At 43.6% G+C, this 16805-nt stretch overlaps 1 protein-coding gene across 2 annotated transcripts; it reads left to right on the top strand.

Annotated features, from left to right (window-relative positions):
* The first annotated feature begins 2654 nt into the window (after window positions 1-2654).
* Window positions 2655-16304, top strand: TMEM170A (transmembrane protein 170A). 2 transcript variants are annotated; one of them, XM_006063346.4, is made up of 3 exons: window positions 2655-2972; window positions 10555-10656; window positions 13217-16304. In XM_006063346.4, exons 1-3 carry the CDS (start codon window positions 2840-2842, stop codon window positions 13345-13347), a joined length of 366 nt encoding a protein of 121 aa, XP_006063408.1. In that variant the 5' UTR covers window positions 2655-2839; the 3' UTR covers window positions 13348-16304. The 2 variants fall into 2 exon arrangements, with proteins under 2 accessions (XP_006063408.1, XP_006063407.1); XM_006063345.4 differs by having other exon boundaries at window positions 10555-10725.
* Window positions 16305-16805: the final 501 nt, after the last annotated feature.

Genomic DNA, 16805 nt, shown 5'->3' with positions numbered 1-16805 from the left:
AAGTTGTATTGTTCTTCAGGGCTTTTTTTCTCCCACTGAGAGAAGAAACGGTACCTTCTTCACCATGTTCTTAAAATTGTGAGATTCTTAACCAGTTTGTCTATTGCTGAAATCTATTTCATTATTTTTCCTGAGGATATTCTTCCTTGTGTTCCTATCTGGTTAGGTGGCTGCTAGTACTGTTGCACGGAAGTCAATCTAAGACTCCTGGTGAAATCCACTATTTTTTTTTTTTTTTGCCCATCTTTCTCTTAGTCATCACTCTTTAAGTTCATTGGAGTACATACTCAGCTTCCCTTAGAAAGGTCATGTAAAAGATACATTTTCTGAGTTCTGCAAGTCTAAATGGCTTTTTTAAAATTTCTAAATTCACAATCTGACTGAGGATAGAATTCTAAATACAAAATAATGTTTCCTGATATGATACATCATTGATTGTTATATAATCTTAAAATATTGGTTTCTTCCACTTCTTTTACACTCTGCTAGTCTGGGAAATGTACCAAAAGACAGCACTGTTAAATATTTTATGACTTTAAAAAATGCTTATTGTTTTTGTTTTAGAAAAGTTTCTTGGTTGAGGCAAAATCCCAGTTGTAGTGTTACAGAATTGGTATCAGAAAGCTTCAAAAACCAAGGCTTTCAAGAGGGAACTCTAACAATGTTGCTAATGTCCTTTACACAGTGGCTGACTTTATTTTTCTGGGCTCCAAAATCACTGCAGATGGTGATTGCAGCCATGAAATTAAAAGACACTTACTCCTTGGAAGGAAAGTTATGACCAACCTAGACAGCATATTCAAAAGCAGAGACATTACTTTGCCAGCAAAGGTTGGTCTAGTCAAGGCTATGGTTTTTCCAGTGGTCATGTATGGATGTGAGAGTTGGACTATAAAGAAGGCTGAGCGCCAAAGAATTGATGGTTTTGAACTGTGATGTTGGAGAAGACTCTTGAGAGTCCCTTGGACTGCAAGGAGATCCAACCAGTCCATCCTAAAAGAGATCAGTCCTGGGTGTTCATTGGAGGGACTGATGTTGAAACTACAATACTTTGGCCACCTGATGTAAAGAGCTGACTCATTTGAAAAGACCCTGATGCTGTGAGGGATTGTGGGCAGGAGGAGAAGGGGACGACAGAGGATGAGATGGTCGGATGGCATCACCAACTCAATGGACATGGCTTTGGGTGGACTCCGGGAGTTGGTGATGGACAGGAAGGCCTGGCATGCTGGGGTTCATGGGGTCGCAAAGAGTCAGACACGACTGAGTGACTGAACTGAATGTCCTTGAATTATAAGGAAAACATAATGTATTCAATGCTTTTTAATGAACTCTTGAATAACACAAGGTCTTAATTAAATTTACACATCCTTTCCTTTATGGTCTTTGCTCTTTATGTCTAAGAACCCCTTCACTATCATGAGACAAAGATATTCAACGCTGTCCTCTGAAAGTTTTATAGTTCTTCATCTCACTATAAGGGAAACAAGGAGGTGGTGGGTGTCTTAAAAATACACACACACCAAGTTTTGTTTGCTTTATATTTGCTTCATAATTTTGTAGGTTTGTGTTTTTCCTGGAGTTTGTACTGCTTTTCAGTTCTTTTATTGAAATATAGTTGACCAACACTATTGTGTGAGTTTCAGGTGTACTACATAGGGACTTCCCTGTAGCTCAAAGGATAAAGAACCTGCCTGCAACGCAGGAGACCAGGGTTTGATGCCTGGGTTGGGAAGTTCCTCTGGCGAAGGGAATGGTAATCTACTCCAGTATTCTTGCCTGGAGAATCCCATGGACAGAGAAGCCTGGTGGGCTACAGTCCATGGGGTCACAAAGAGTCAGGCACGACTGAGGGACTAACACACACCCTCACAGTGATATGACATTTGTATACATCGTGAAATGGCCACTATAGGAAGTCTAGTAACCGCCTGTTCCCGGTCATTACAAGATTATTGACATATTCCTTACGTTGTACACAATCCTTTTTAGTTTCAGGTGAAGTTTTCTCAAAATCGTTTTCCTTACAAATATTAAGGTATCGCTGCATCGTCTTCCAGCTTCTTTCACCTGGTTGCTGAACCATCTGATTCTCATTGCCAGATGCATATGTATGTAGGTATTTATCTTTCTATCCACCTAGCTACCTCTATGTGTATCTACCTATCTAACCATAATCTATCATCCATCTACCTCCCTCCGTCCCTCCCCTTGTGCGTGGTATGCTTGGTCCCTTCAGTCGCTTTGCTACCCCATGGACTGTATAGCCCGCCACCCCGCCCGGCTCCTGTGTCCAATGGATTCTCCCGGCAAGAATATTGGAGTGGGCTGCCATGCCCTCCGCCAGGGGATCTTCCCGACCCAGAGATCGAACCTGTGTCTCCCTCATTGCAGGCAGAATCTTGACCACTAGCGCCTCCTGGAAAGCCCCTCTCCCTCTGTATCTATATGTAATTCCACTCCTTTCTTCTAGGTGGCGTTGCAGAGAAGGACAGAGCCGAGCGCGCCCCACCGGAGCAGGAGCGACTTCTCCAGTAGGGGGCGTAGCCCGTAGGGGGCCAGGTCTCCGAGAGCCGTACGCAACGTCAGGGGCGGGAACGATCCTCGCCCCGCCCCTGCCGTCGGCGGCGCCCTGTGATTGGAGAAAGCAGCCGTCACTTGGCAGGGCCGTTGGGGTAGGAGGAAGAGGGCCCGGGCCGAAGGTGACGCTGTGGTTGCGGAGGTGTGGGGAGCGGAGCAGGCCGTACGCGAGCTCGCCCTGCGGCAGCATCTCGGGCGCTCTTCCCTCAGCGGCCCCTCGGGCGCTCTCCCTCAGCTCTCTGCGGTGAATGGCGGCGGGATGGAACGCGAGGGGAGCGGCGGCAGCGGGGCGTCGGCCGGGCTCCTGCAGCAGATCCTCAGCCTGAAGCTGGTGCCGCGGGTGGGCAACGGGACGCTGTGCCCCAACTCCACCTCGCTCTGCTCCTTTCCAGGTACCGGCGGCCCCGCGGGGGTCGGCTCTCCGTCGGCCGAGAGCTGGGGACGGCAGCCCTTCCGCCTCCCCTCGCCGCTTCGCCGCGGGCCCCTTGGGCGGGCCACCCCGATCCCGCGGTGGGCCCCGTCGGTGAGGGGAACTCGGCCCCCGCCCGAACTCGTCCTGCTCTCTGGAGTTCCCCAACACCCCTGCTTCAGGCGGGAACTCGGCAGCGCCCTGGTGGCGGCCTCCCCTCCTCGTCTGGGGCACGGGAGGCGGTCCTCGTCTCCTTTTGGCGGGCGGGGGCACTGGGCAACCCCAGCTCCTTTCGTCCGCCCCGGCCTCTGGGCTTTCGTGCCTCGGACGGTGCGTCGTCCCGGCCGGTCTGAGGGCCATCGATCAGAACTCAGGCACCCGCTGTGCGTAGGGTAGGTAGCCCAGCCTCTGCACCAGGAGGCTGTCTGCCGATCGCTGCTACCCACGTCCAGATCCACCCCTCCGCCAGCCTCTCTTTCTAGGAATCCCTTTCTGGAGACCTGTTGCCGCGTCTCCCACTCCTGTTCGAGAACGTCGACACGGCGCCTTTCTGATTGTTACGCTGGGCTTGAGAGCAGAGGTTTTCAAACTTAGAAATCGAGATAGAAAGCTATCGGGCTCGGAAAACTGAGAGGAGGAGAAAATACCTGGGAAGGCTGAAAATAAAGCCTTGGAGGGGAGAGTAGTGTTGTGTGTTGGCCCTTTTAAAGGCAAGAAGACTGAGATAAGGGGTGTTTGAAGGGTGAGGTTGGGCCCTCCAGCAAAGCTGACTGATACTTTCACTCAGTAAACAATGCAAGAACCGGCCTGAGACCTGCAAAGGAAGGAAGGTTGGATTACTGACTACAGTTAAAACTGGTAAACAAGGCACCTGTGATTTCTCATCCGCTGGGCAGCGACCGCCAGGCGCCGTTCAGCGGACACCAGGGACTTGCAGTGTATTACCTTTCTAATATTTTCCCCAACAGGTCTGTGAAGTAGTTAATAAGATAAAAAACGTTGAGACAGATGTAGGTGTTAGCTTGAAATCATGCCTATAATGATAATCTGGCAAAAGGTATCAAAAGATACTAAGATCACATTTGACAATGACAACAGAAATATATGGCATTCTGGAGACCATGTCCAAAAAATGAAATGTTCATGCAGTCTGAAGGCTCTCCTGGACCGGATTGGTCTATTACTTTTCTCGCAGCTCTTTATTTGGAAAAATTTTAAACCTACTGAAAAATTGAAGTGATAGTGTAACAGATACCTATATACCCTTTACTTAGGTTCATTATTAATATTTCGATTCTTTTGCTTCCTGTCTAAATACATATATGCATGTGCATAATATGTTTAGTTTCTGCAGAAAAGAGAAAGGAGGTCACACAAATAATGGCACTTGACAGCTAACGCTTTATAGCATGTATCATTTAAAATGAGGACATTTTCTGCCACAGCCTAGAAAAACATACAGCACTGGAATGTGTTAACACATTTAACATCAGTAGAATATTATCTAATATATAGGCCTTATTGGAAGATACTCAGTTGTTTGAATAATGCCATTTATACCTTTCTTTAAAAATTCCAGGATCTAATCAAGGGTTATACATTGCATATAGTTGTCTTTTCCATCTTGTTGAATCCAGAATAGTTCCTCCATCGTTGTTTCAGTTTCTTGAGACTGGCATTTTTGAAAACCAGGCTAACTGTTCCATAGACTGTCCCACAGTCTGAGTTACCTGATTATTTCTTCATGGTTAGATTCCGGTTAAACATTTGTGCTCAGGATGCTGCCTGCATCGGTGATGTGCTCTCCCCAGAGCACCGCGTTAGGAGACGTCTAATGTCAGCTTGTCCCTTTATTGGTAACACTAAGCTTAATCATTTGGTGAAGATGGTGTTTATCAGATCTCTCCACCATAAGGTTACCATAATCAATAAGTCATATGTGAGGTGATATTTTGAAACTGAACATTTTGTTCAGCCTCTCTGGCTTTTAGTTGCCTCTTCTTTTAAAAAAAAGATTGAGGTAAGTGGATTTGGGAGGATGATTCTACTATGTTATAGTAAAGAATCAGTAGCTAAGCATATTGTTTTCCTTTCAGGAGTTGTTCTGAAATATTAAACTGCAGTCTGTTCTTGAGTTTATTGGTACTTGAGTGGATATATAACTTGGGGGTAGTGATCACCATGGGTCATTCATTCAGGATGTATTTAGTGATCAAGTGCAGGCTCTGGGCTGGAGTTATAAACATGCATGAGATACAGCCCATGGACACAAGCTGATTGGAATGGGATGAGTAAACACACGGGGTAAACATATAACCTCCCTGTTGTGTCTCTTCTTTAGCTGGAATGATGGATTCAATAGGTACATGAAGTGTAATCCTTTCTGAGGCACCAAAACCTGCTGACAGTGACTCTCATTCATTGTCCTGATTCTGGAATTGTTTCTATTTTGGCCCCACAGAAAAGGTTACTTGCATTTTATGCCAACTCAATATGGCAAAGTCATTGCTCTGAAATACTCTGTGGTTTATCACTGTCCGGAAGCTTTGAATTGATTTTTTTAAACCTGCATTTGCAATTTAGACCTATGGCACCCCACTCCAGTACTTTTGCCTGGAAAATCCCATGGATGGAGGAGCCTGGTAGGCTGCAGTCCATGGAGTCGCTAAGAGTCAGATACGACTGAGCAACTTCACTTTCACTTTTCACTTTCATGCATTGGAGAAGGAAATGGCAACCCACTCCAGTGTTCTTGCTTGGAGAATCCCAGGGACGGGGGAGCCTGGTGGGCTGCTGTCTGTGGGGTCACACAGAGTCGGACACGACTGAAGTGACTTAGTAGTAGTAGTAGTTTTCTGCCTAACCCTTCTTATTCCAAGTAGTTCAGATTTCTTTGGTGGTCATTTTTAACAAATCTGAATACTGAGAAAGGCAAATTATTCTCCCCCCTTGTATCAGGAATAAAATTCACTTTCTAAAGGGATGAATCTCATTATATTAATACTTTCAATATCAAAGTATATCTTCCCCCCCTCTCTTTTGTTTTTGGCCACGCAGCATGGCTTGTGGGAATTTAGTTCTCAGACTCGGGGATCGAACCTGGACCCTCAGTAGTGAGAGCATAGAGTCCTAGCTGCTGGAGCCCAAGGGATGCTTGTTTTACATAAGGTCACGAGGAAGCCCTCTAAGATGATGCCATCCGAGGTGAAATCTGAAAGGGAATGAGGAGCAGCCACGCAGCTGTCCGGAGACGGGCATTCTGGGCCAGGGGCAGCAGGTGCAGAGGCCCTGGGACGGGAGCTCGCTGCAGCAGCGTGAAGGAGGCCAGTGCGGTGGGAGGGGCGGCGTGGGCACGGGGTGGGGGGAGGGAGGGAGGTCAGATCCCCCAAAGCTGTGTTCGAGGGGTTTTGAGCAGAGGAAGGATGATCTGATTCACTTTTTTTTCCATGTATACAATTTAATGATTTTTTTTGCTGAGTTTGCAATCATCACAAAAAACAACTTCAGAATGTTGTCATCACTCCAACCAGAAACCTTGTCCCCATTATCACTGACTTTCTGGTTTTGTGTGGAGAATAGGTGAAAGGCCAGATCAGGGCAGATAAGAGCTAGCCGGGGCTAGGGCCAAGAGACCGTTAAGGTTGAGGCAGGCCAGAAGGGCCCATTCAGGAACCAGGGATAAGTGGGCAGGTAGGCAGTGGCCTCAGGAGAGAGGTGGCAGGCTACAGTTGATAGTCCTGGTGGGCCAGTCCTCCTTGTTAGGAGAGGAAGAATACCTCAAAAAAACTCAGTTTCCCTTTACTCTCGCACTGCCACTGTGCTCACAGCACTTCTGGCGCCAGATGTCATTTCTCTACGCACCGAGCAGTTCTGGACACCAGTTGGTATCCTGCAACTCGGTTCAGTTCTGACACTGTCTGCTTGGAGCTGGCTTCAGTCCCACAGGTGAAAGACCCAGTGGCACAAGACTGCCCCAACCCCCCACTTCAGATGCCAGTCAAAGGCTAGGTTTTCGCATGTGCTCTGACCAGCTAAGGTTTCTATGTCGTCCTTCTGGTTCAAGTGAAAATGCTAGAGCAGCTTACAGAATTCAGGAAAACAGTTTACTTACCAGGTGACTGGTATGTTCCCGAAGATGTAAAGGATGGAAATGAACACCACATGAAGAGATAGGCAGGGTGAAGGCTGGAAGGGTCCCTGAGCACAGGAGCTTCTGTTCCTGTGCAGCTGGGGTGGGTCACCCTCCCAGCACATAGGTGTCTTCACCAGCCCAGAAACTCTCTGCCCTCCGTACTGTTGAAATATCTATGGAGGCTTCATCACTTAGGCATGACCGATTAATAACTTGCTTCTAGCCTCCTCCTCTCTCCTGAGAATGGAGAGTGGGGCTGAAGGTTCCAAGCTTACAATCATGGCCTGGCCTTTCTGGTGACCAGCGCCCATCAAGGAGCCCACCAAGAGTTGGCTTATGAGAGCAAAAGACACTCCTGGAAATTTCAAGGAATTTAGGAGCTCTTCCTCAGGAACCAGGGTCATAGATTAAGTCTTAGAAAAAAAGATTTTCCTAGCACCATTATCTTAAAAGGGTTTTAGGCATCAGGAGTAGAAACCAGATATATTTGTATTAGTATTTCACAAGGAAACAGATGGATCCCCTGGCAGGTAGGTGGGGGTGGGTAAGAGAGGGGTCTCACAGTGGGCAGTGTGGACAGATGCAGGCCAGTGGGCACTTAGCATCTAGGCAGGCCAGCGCGGAGTTAGTTGCAGGACTGGGGTGGCGAACCCTAGCTACAGAGGCACAGTTGTCTGACCTGGAACGTAAGGCAGAGCAGGGCAAGCTGAAAGGACAGCTGGGCGCCAGGCCTAACTCTGCCCACTTGTTCTGTGCTCCTGTTTCTGCTTATCGGCGCCAGTTTGGTCTTGACCCCTTGCTCGGAAGTAAGGAGATTCGACTGTGGCAGCTAGAGGGCCAGGGAGCACAGAATTCCCCCCAAGAGGTCCACTGCGTGACCTTTCTGTTTAACTCAAACTGAAGAATATGCTTAAAGATACAGACACCCTCTGGGCAGGGATCTTTGTCTTTTTAAAATTTCTGTTCTTGTTCATTGACGTGCCTGACCTAGGGAATGGGCTCTGTAAGTATTTGCTGAATGAAAGAACTCTCAGTACTGGTATTAGCTTGCTGTGGCTACTGAAACAACTCACCACAAATTTAGTGGCTTAAAACAACACAGATTTATTAGTCTTGGAGGTCAGAAGTCCAAATGAGTCAGCAGAGCCATCTTCCTTCTGGAGGCTCTAAGGAGAATTTATTTTCGTGTCTTCCAGCTGCTAGAGGTCACTGTGTCCTTTGGCTTCTGGCACCTTCCTCCATCTTTAAAGCCAGCAGCAGAGCATCTTCAGATCTCTTTGACTCTGACTGTCTTCCAGGGACCCTTGATTTCAGTAGGCCCACCTATAAAATCCAAGATACTACCCCCCCTGCATTGCAAGATGTCTAATCTCATCACACCTGCACACCCCCTTTTGTTAGGTCGAATTTTCATAGGCTTTGGGGTTGAGGATGTGGGCATCTTTGGGGCCTCTTCTGCCACCAGTGCTTAGTCTGGTTTCCCTTATAACATTTATTTCAGGTTAATAACCTGACTTGTTCTTCACCTTGGGGAAATGATGTGACTTTAGCTGCCAAAGTAAACAAAGTTGAAGATAATGCACTTTATGTGAAACAGTGAACAAGGAAATACTGTAAAATAGATAGACAAAGATGTTTGACAGTGTATAGAGCCAGGGAAATGAAAAGTACTATGTGATCAATAAATAGCTGTTAAATAGATGGCAGATTAAGGCGCAGTATTAACGGGATATCACTTAGCTTTTTAAAAGTGTTTTATTGATTGAGGTTTGCCTTAGCTATTAGCGTTCTGTATTACTTTCATCCTCTGAAAGCGTTTTATAAATTGTACTGTTCATCTAATATGATAAAGCCTTTCTTTCCTACTTAGAGTGACTTAAGTGACGCTATATAAAATATGGAGGCAGTGGGGGAGCAAATGGATGTGACTTAGGGCTGTATGTAGGAAGGTGCACACTGCTTCTCCCCCTCAGAGACTCAGGGAGGAGCCAACTTGCTGCACCAGATCCTGTTTGCACACATGCCTTTCAGCTTTTAGAAAAGTCGAGGTGTGAGTTGCTAGCCCAGCAAGCCTCCTTGCTCCAGGGAAGTGGGAACAGGGGAGTGTTGGTGTCTGCCAGGGCTGCTGGAACAAAGCACCATGGACCGAGTGACTTAACCAACAGAGGTGGAGATTGTAAGTGCAAGATGAGGGTGCCGGTACGGTCAGGCTGAGGGCCCTCTTGGGCCATCTTCTTGATGTGTCCTCACTCGATGGGGAGAGAAAGAGGAGAGGCACAGAGAGAGATTTTCTTTCTCTTGTAAGTCCACGGTCCTGTCGGATTAGGGCTTCCGCACATGGATTCATCCCATAGCAGTTGGGTAGCACACCCAAGTGTCCAGACACACTTTTATTGAAGTTACCAACTTCCTGTGTTTCTGGCAGATTAAGGCTTCCCCCCAGTTCACTGCCCGCATGGTTCACCGCAGCCAGTGAGGAGCCGCACTCTAGCAGGCCCTTGAGTTGCTGTGGTGAGCAGTGCTTGTCTCTAAAACCTGGCAAGGCTGTCAGCTGGGTGGCAGAGTCCCTGAGCTCCTGGAGGCAGGTTTGTGCCCCGTTTGTCCACCCCCGGGCACTGCCATTCCTGCGTCCTCACAGAGCTCTGTGCACACCGGGGATGTAACAGCAGCCAGAGTCTCTTAGGTGGCTTGGGGAGGAGCTGCTGAGGACTCGGGGATTAAAGATGGGGTTGCTGCTTAGCAGGGAGCTGCCTGGCGCTGTTTCCTGGGTTGGGTACGAGCTGGCAGTGGATGGTGTCCAAGGAGGCCCCAGTGGGAGATGCCAATGTGTAGCAGGGCCCAGGCTGGAGGGGCAGATGGGGAGGGTGGCACCTCTCGGGGAGTGGTGTGCGCACCAGCCTCTGGAGCTGCCACCAAGGAGAGAGGTCAGGCATTTGCGCATGGCACCCAGTCAGTGGTGCTCACACTTGTGCTTGTGAAAGGGAAGTCATGTAAGTGAATATCTAAATCTGGGTGAACTTTTTCTTCAGTATTTGGGAGTAGGGGTAGCTTGTCAGGAGTCGGCCAACCTTTTCTGTAAAGGGCCAGATTATAAATACTTTAGGCTTTGCAGGTCCTATGGTCTCTGTCACTGTTTCAGCCCTGCTCTTGGAGCTTGAAAGCAGCCATAGACAAGACTTAATGAACAGGCATGGCTGTGTCCCGCTAAGACTTTCCGCACAAAAACAGGGGGTGGCCATAGTTTAGTGATCCCTCCAAAACCATCAGTGTTTGGATATTTGACTGATGAACCGCCACTGCAACGGAATCATTTTAAAATTGAAATAACGTAAATAACTTAAATAATTTAAAGTTGAGTATGATGACCGCGCCTTTGTCATGACCACCCTGGGGAAGCTCGTGACGTCCAACCTTTCTTTGCTCTCCCTTGCAGAGATGTGGTATGGTGTGTTCCTGTGGGCACTGGTGTCTTCTCTCTTCTTTCATGTCCCCGCCGGATTACTGGCCCTCTTCACCCTCAGACATCACAAATATGGTAGGTTCATGTCTGTAAGCATCCTGTTGATGGGCATCGTGGGACCAATTACTGCTGGAATCTTGACAAGTATGTTAGACGTTTAAAATACAGTCGAAACATTTCATATGAATAGTCAGTTAACTTTAGGAGCCGTTTTAGAAACATGTCTGAGTGGGATAAAGAAGTAAGCGCGCTCTTTGTGCGCAGGCCCTGTGTTTTATATGCTGTTCTCTTCTCGCCTCAGTCCCCTCTTACTTGGATAACATCTTTGACTTCCTGAGTCAGATTCTGTCTCGTGGCTTTAGGGAAGCCATGTTAAGCTTCGTGAGATATGTCTTGTGATCTTGACCACTACCAAGAGAATATTTGGCTTTTTGGAAGCTACTGCTCTCCTTTCTCCTCAGCTGTCACTTCACTGATTTGTGGCATTGCAATCTGGTTGACAAATTACTTTCCTTCATCCAGGTGTAGGTATTTTAAGGATGGAGGTTTAGAATAGTGCCTGTTTTTTTTTTTCTTTTTTTTCTCTTTTTTACTCTTAGGACTTTCTGAATAAGAGTTTGAGCAACATTTGTAATTATACATTATTTTTATCTGTGTGGTGTCTTTTGGGTGGCGGTGCAGCTTTTGTTCATGTCACAGGGCTAAGAATATTTTTAAGCTCATAACAAAATAAAAATAGCATGTATATTTTATATAAATTAAAAATTATAAGAAAACAAAAACAAAGATTCTCCATTACTGTATTCCTACGTGGTAACCACAGTTTGCATTTCATTATATGCTTTCAGACTTTTTTCTCGGTTTATGTAATTTTTTTTTTTCACTATGATTTTAAACTTTGAACTTCAAGCAGAAATTCCCCTGTCTTTTTGACTTTAGGGGTTTTTTTGGGGACAAGGTGGCCTAGTTTCTCTGTGTTCTGTAGATGGTGAAACCTTTGTGATAAGGCGGTGTGGAGGCTAATTTTCTCCTGTCTGCATTAAGGAGTTTCCATAACTGGCCTTGAACAGTATTTTTAAGTATATCACCTACTGCTATCTTTAGAGAGCCTCTGCTCTAGTTTTCTTACTGGATTATTAGCCCCCAGGACCTGTTTTAGATTTCTCATTGGTAAAATAGCAATGCTGTGTGATGACTAAATGAAATAATGTGTGCATATAAAACATAGACTATCTAACACGTAGTAATTGTATCCTTCTTTGACTCTAGTGCATATAGTCTATTCCCTTCCCATTTTGCTGCTCCTTCTGGTTTGCTTTTAACTATCTTCCCTTCATCATGCAAATCCCACTTTGGGGCCCAGTTCAAGTTCTTTAAGCTTCTTCTGATCCAACCCACTTTTTTTGGAGATAAATTACAAAGAGGCCCAAAGGACACATGCCTCTCAAATGGTAACAGCACAGGTGCATGTGCTGCCAGTAGCCCTGCTCTCTCTTCTCCTCCAGATATGTTACTATACCACTATAGCACAGTGGACAAGGCGTTGACCCTTGACCGAAACAGTATATGTCGTCCTGCATTATTCAAAATCTGTTTCGTGCTTGTGCTTTCTGTCTTGTGTCCCCAGCTGTATTCTCTGACCAAGGAGAATTCTGTTTGGAACATTTTGGGCTGGGATCAGGAGAAGATTATCTGGGAACTTTGGATCTGTTCTTTTCAAATGAATAAATTCTTGACTTTTCTTAGTATAATGCTGAGTCCCTGTGAGCAATTCAGGGTACCTGAGTAGAAACAGATATCTGTTTGTTCTGTTTATTCAATATGTAGGAAGTTATAGTGAAATAGAAAGGAAATAGATGGGAAATAGAAAGGAATCCCGTAGTATCCCTCACCTCAAGCCCTTTGAATGAATAGCAACTTGATGGGCTTAGGGTCCCGCTTGCTTCCTTTCTTCCTCCCCCCTCTTTTTTTTTTTTTTAAGCTGTGCCACACAGCTTGTGGTATCTTAGTTCCCAAACCAGGGATTGAACCCCGGGCCACAGCAGTGGACCATCTGGGCATTCAGGGCATTTCCTCCATCCATTTCTTTTCTTTTTTTTTTTTTTTTAATCCATTTCTTGAAGGGAACTCTGAATATAGTACAAAAGGGAATGGGGTTTCCCTGTGACTGCTCCTGAAATATTCCTTGCTCAGCCTCACGCAGAGGATTTTCTATCATTTATTGCCAGGAATTTGTTAGGTATCTGTTACATGCCTGGGGAATAAGAGATGTTTTAAGTTTGTAATCGGGTTATGTGAATATTGCAGTCTTTGTGATTTTGGTTATGACTTCCAGGTGATTTTATTCAATATATCTAGGAGACTTAGTTTGAAAGAGTCCCTTTTCTAAGAGCATTTGTTGGTGACTTGCAAACCATTAAAGGAATACTTAAAACCAAGAGTAGTTAGCAAAAAGAATAGGGAAAACAAAAACATTTCTGTAATGTTTAAATTTTAATGTAAAAAATTTAGATCATTCATAGAGTTTTATTTTTTAATTTATTTTATGTTTTTTCTACTTAGAGTTTTAAGTGCTATATTTTTCTGATATATTAACCCCCCTCTCATTTTTTAACACACTTGAATTTTTGAACAGGTGCAGCAATTGCTGGAGTGTATCGAGCAGCAGGAAAGGAAATGATTCCGTTTGAAGCCCTTACCTTGGGCACTGGACAGACGTTTTGTGTCGTAGTGGTCTCCTTTTTACGGATTTTGGCTACTCTATAGCACATGCCCTTGTGCTATGATGGTGAATTGGTTTTATAGAATCCTCAAAAATAATACATTATGGGATGTAGCGTTTTCTTAGTTCTTCAAACGGTATGAAGAACAACACTTCAGTCCTTTCTTCAGTTTGAAGTTCCAGGAATTAAAGATCTTTTTGGACTCATTGTTCTCAACCAAAAAAAAAAAAAAAATCAAGTTTCTTTTCTTTCTGTTTTTTACATATTCAAATCAGGCGGTTTTACAGGTGCACCTTTACCCAAGCCCAGTCAGCAGTGCTTCTGGGTTGGCATCCTTCACACTGAAATTTACAATGTCCTGTGAGAAAAACGCAGCCTTGCGTGTTTCAGAGAAACTGTAAAACATATTGGTTTACTTCTGAACACAGTAAACTGTACTGAAATCCTATTTGATCAAATCTTGATTAAAATTTAGCAAACCCTTGCCACATCTTCATGACAGTAAGTGCCAAGTAGGTTTTGTCGAGCATAACGTTGAGAACAAATTTGGAGAAATAAAACACACACAAAACCTATAACTCAAGTAGTGGCTTCAGTTCCACTATTTAAATAAATAAAAGCTAACTCCTGAATGCTGTGACATTTTATGAATAACTATTTTGACCTCTGATTATTTTATATATTTTAAGATGTGTGAATTTCCTGTTTTGTACATTTTCTCAAAATAAGCTAGGTAATTGAGAATTTTTCCACAGAACTCCTTACCACCTTTTCCTATCACTTTATAGTCTATTGATTTTATTTAGTTTAATTGGAAACACGCCCTATTAAATACTTTGAATGGAAAATTCTCAACCATATTGATCAGGATACTCATTGGACATTGAGACACACACACAGAAAGATACTTTAAACATTCTGTTACAATTTTTTTAGTGACTTTGGTTTGCTCATGGCTCTTAAAACATTGTAAAAGTGCAGCTTTAACTGGAATTAGGGGTTATTGATGTCCTAGTCTTAACGTGGTTACCTAGTGGTGGGTCTTCAGCCCATTTTACAGTGCTGGGTATGACTCCCAGAAAGTGCCTAAAGTTTAATATTCAGATATACCTTCCACTGTGCCCTTTATATTTCCTTTCAAGAGAATCTATATTCTTAAAATTAAATATCAGAGTTTTTTTTAAAACCCAATTTTAGCTCTTTTAATTTTTCTTCTAATGCCTAGCTTTCTTTTTCATCTAAAGGCCTAAAAACTGTGACCTTCAAATGAAAAAGATTGTAAAAATTAAATATCTGACTTTATCCTTAATCACATAAACTGGTTTGTATGAAATACAGTTGTTGTTATCTGTTTTCAAAATAGTTTCTGGTAATTAAATATGACATTTTAAAAGGAAAGTTTTCATTATGAGTGTGAAGCTACCTGCCCATGAGGTCATGTGCAGTGCTGTTTGATTTAAGCAATATGCACTCTGGCTTCTGATTAAAAATAGCCAGGAGAATCAATTTACCAGGGATGGTCACAGAGAAAAATTAAAAAGGATCCCAAAAAGTAAGTGGACATTTTCTTTTAACTAATAGGCCATTAGACTACTTACCAAAATTACAGTGATAGATGTACTCTAACGAGGTGAAAAATTGTAGGAGTTGTACACAGGCAAATATCCTTACAAATTCCCCAACAAGATTACTCTCCAATGCTCAAATCTTTCTTTCAAACAAATTTTTATGTCTTTAGCTCAAGACTCCATTTTTCGGTTCAATAGTTGGATTTTGAAAAGTAGCCCTTCAGCTGAAGAAATTTTCCTTCATCTCTATTGAAAGATGTCTCAGCATTCTCACCGAAAACATTCCTTTGGATAGAGTTTCACAAATTGAGTGTGGGCTAGTGGTCAGTGGGCTTCTCTCCCCAAATACTAATTTTTCAACATATTGATCCATGGCTTAAATGTTTGGTTGCGTCACTTCTAGAGCCAAAACACAAAAACTAATGCATTTTGAAAGCTGTCTTTGTTTTCATCTGTTTCTTGTTTGATTATCCACTGTTTTTAAGAACTTCAAATATAAAATGGATCTTCAGATTATTGAATGTTTCATCCATCCCAGTATGTGAACATTCTGTGAATAAATGAATATAGACTTTATATAACTTGAGCTTTGTGGCTTGAAATGTTTTCAGGAAGAAACTATTTGAATTATAAGGCATGTTTATTGCCCTTAAGGGTTTCTTTTTCTTTTTAATTTCTCACCTCAAATGCACAATTATTTGGGGGTGGTTGTTCAGATGAAAAAGTACTGGCATTTGTATTGAACATTTTATTTTTTCACATAAAGCTTCTGAGACGTTTTGCCAACTCCTGACTTGCCTGGAGACACGTGAAACCACCCCTGCCCCATCTATGCATCCACTTTTCTTTTAGTGGAAAGGAGAAACCCCCAACCATGAAAAGCTGATTTCTGGATTCTTTGAGATAAAGGTTTTAGGAGAAAAACATTTCATGTAAACTTCAATACAAATGAGTAATGAATATTCCAAGACAAAGGTGTCTCATTGTACTATTTACTAATCCAGAACATTACCTAGGAAATGTCTCAACTAGGGAGATAAAGTTCATGCAAGTAGTTATCTTTAAGCTCTTATGTTTCCTAAGTCTTTAAATTGTATGTTAGCTTTTGATTCCAAAAGCTGCTCTGGTTTGAGTGAAGTTCTTAATACAACTGCAGAGCAGGCCAGCCTTCCCTAGGAGACCATCTCCTGAAGCTCACGTCCTGGCGCTGTCCACACGCAGAAGGTTCTGTGTACACGCGTTTCTGTTTTGGGCGTTGTTGCCCTGCTTGTGGTAAAGTCAGCTTAACTTTTTGTATTAGATTATTTCACTAAATGCTGCAGTCAAACTGATCAAATCTTTGTACCACAGAAAGTTATTTAAATTTTATTTTTCTACTGAAATTTCTAATTCTGGTATAAATGTTTATCAATAAAGATTACTTTCAACTCTGTGAACTTGAACTGATCTTTCTTTTTCAGTGGCCAATGAATTTAAGCTTTTGTAATGAAGATTTCCACCTTAAGTGTGTGTTGTTGTTTTTTTTTTAGGCTTAGTACTTAACATATCTATTTAACTGTATTTCCTTTATGTTCAACTTACTAGTTTATGGTAAAATTCCTGTCCAAAGATCTGATTAAACACTACTTACATGTGAACTTGAGCCGTATTAACTTCACTTTCTGTGCTATATGTTACCATCAAAATTTTTGTACAATTTCACACTGCGATGGCTAAAAGCTGATAACCCTTTGTGATAAAAATGTATCATTTCAATAGTCCACAAGAAGAGAGTCTCCAAGGTTGGTTCAGTATTCTGTGACATCATAAAACGTTTTCTGCCCTGCCATTTTCAGCAAATTGGATTGTCCCATTTGGGTAGCTTACCGCATGGTCACAAGGTAACTACTGACTTCCAGGCATTGCAGATGGACATACAGTGTAGGAGACCAGC

This window comes from Bubalus bubalis, chromosome 18 (assembly GCF_019923935.1).
Source record: "Bubalus bubalis isolate 160015118507 breed Murrah chromosome 18, NDDB_SH_1, whole genome shotgun sequence".
Taxonomy (NCBI): domain Eukaryota; kingdom Metazoa; phylum Chordata; class Mammalia; order Artiodactyla; family Bovidae; genus Bubalus; species Bubalus bubalis.
Note: the sequence above shows the minus strand (reverse complement) of the source record. Positions and strands in the feature narration are given on the sequence as shown.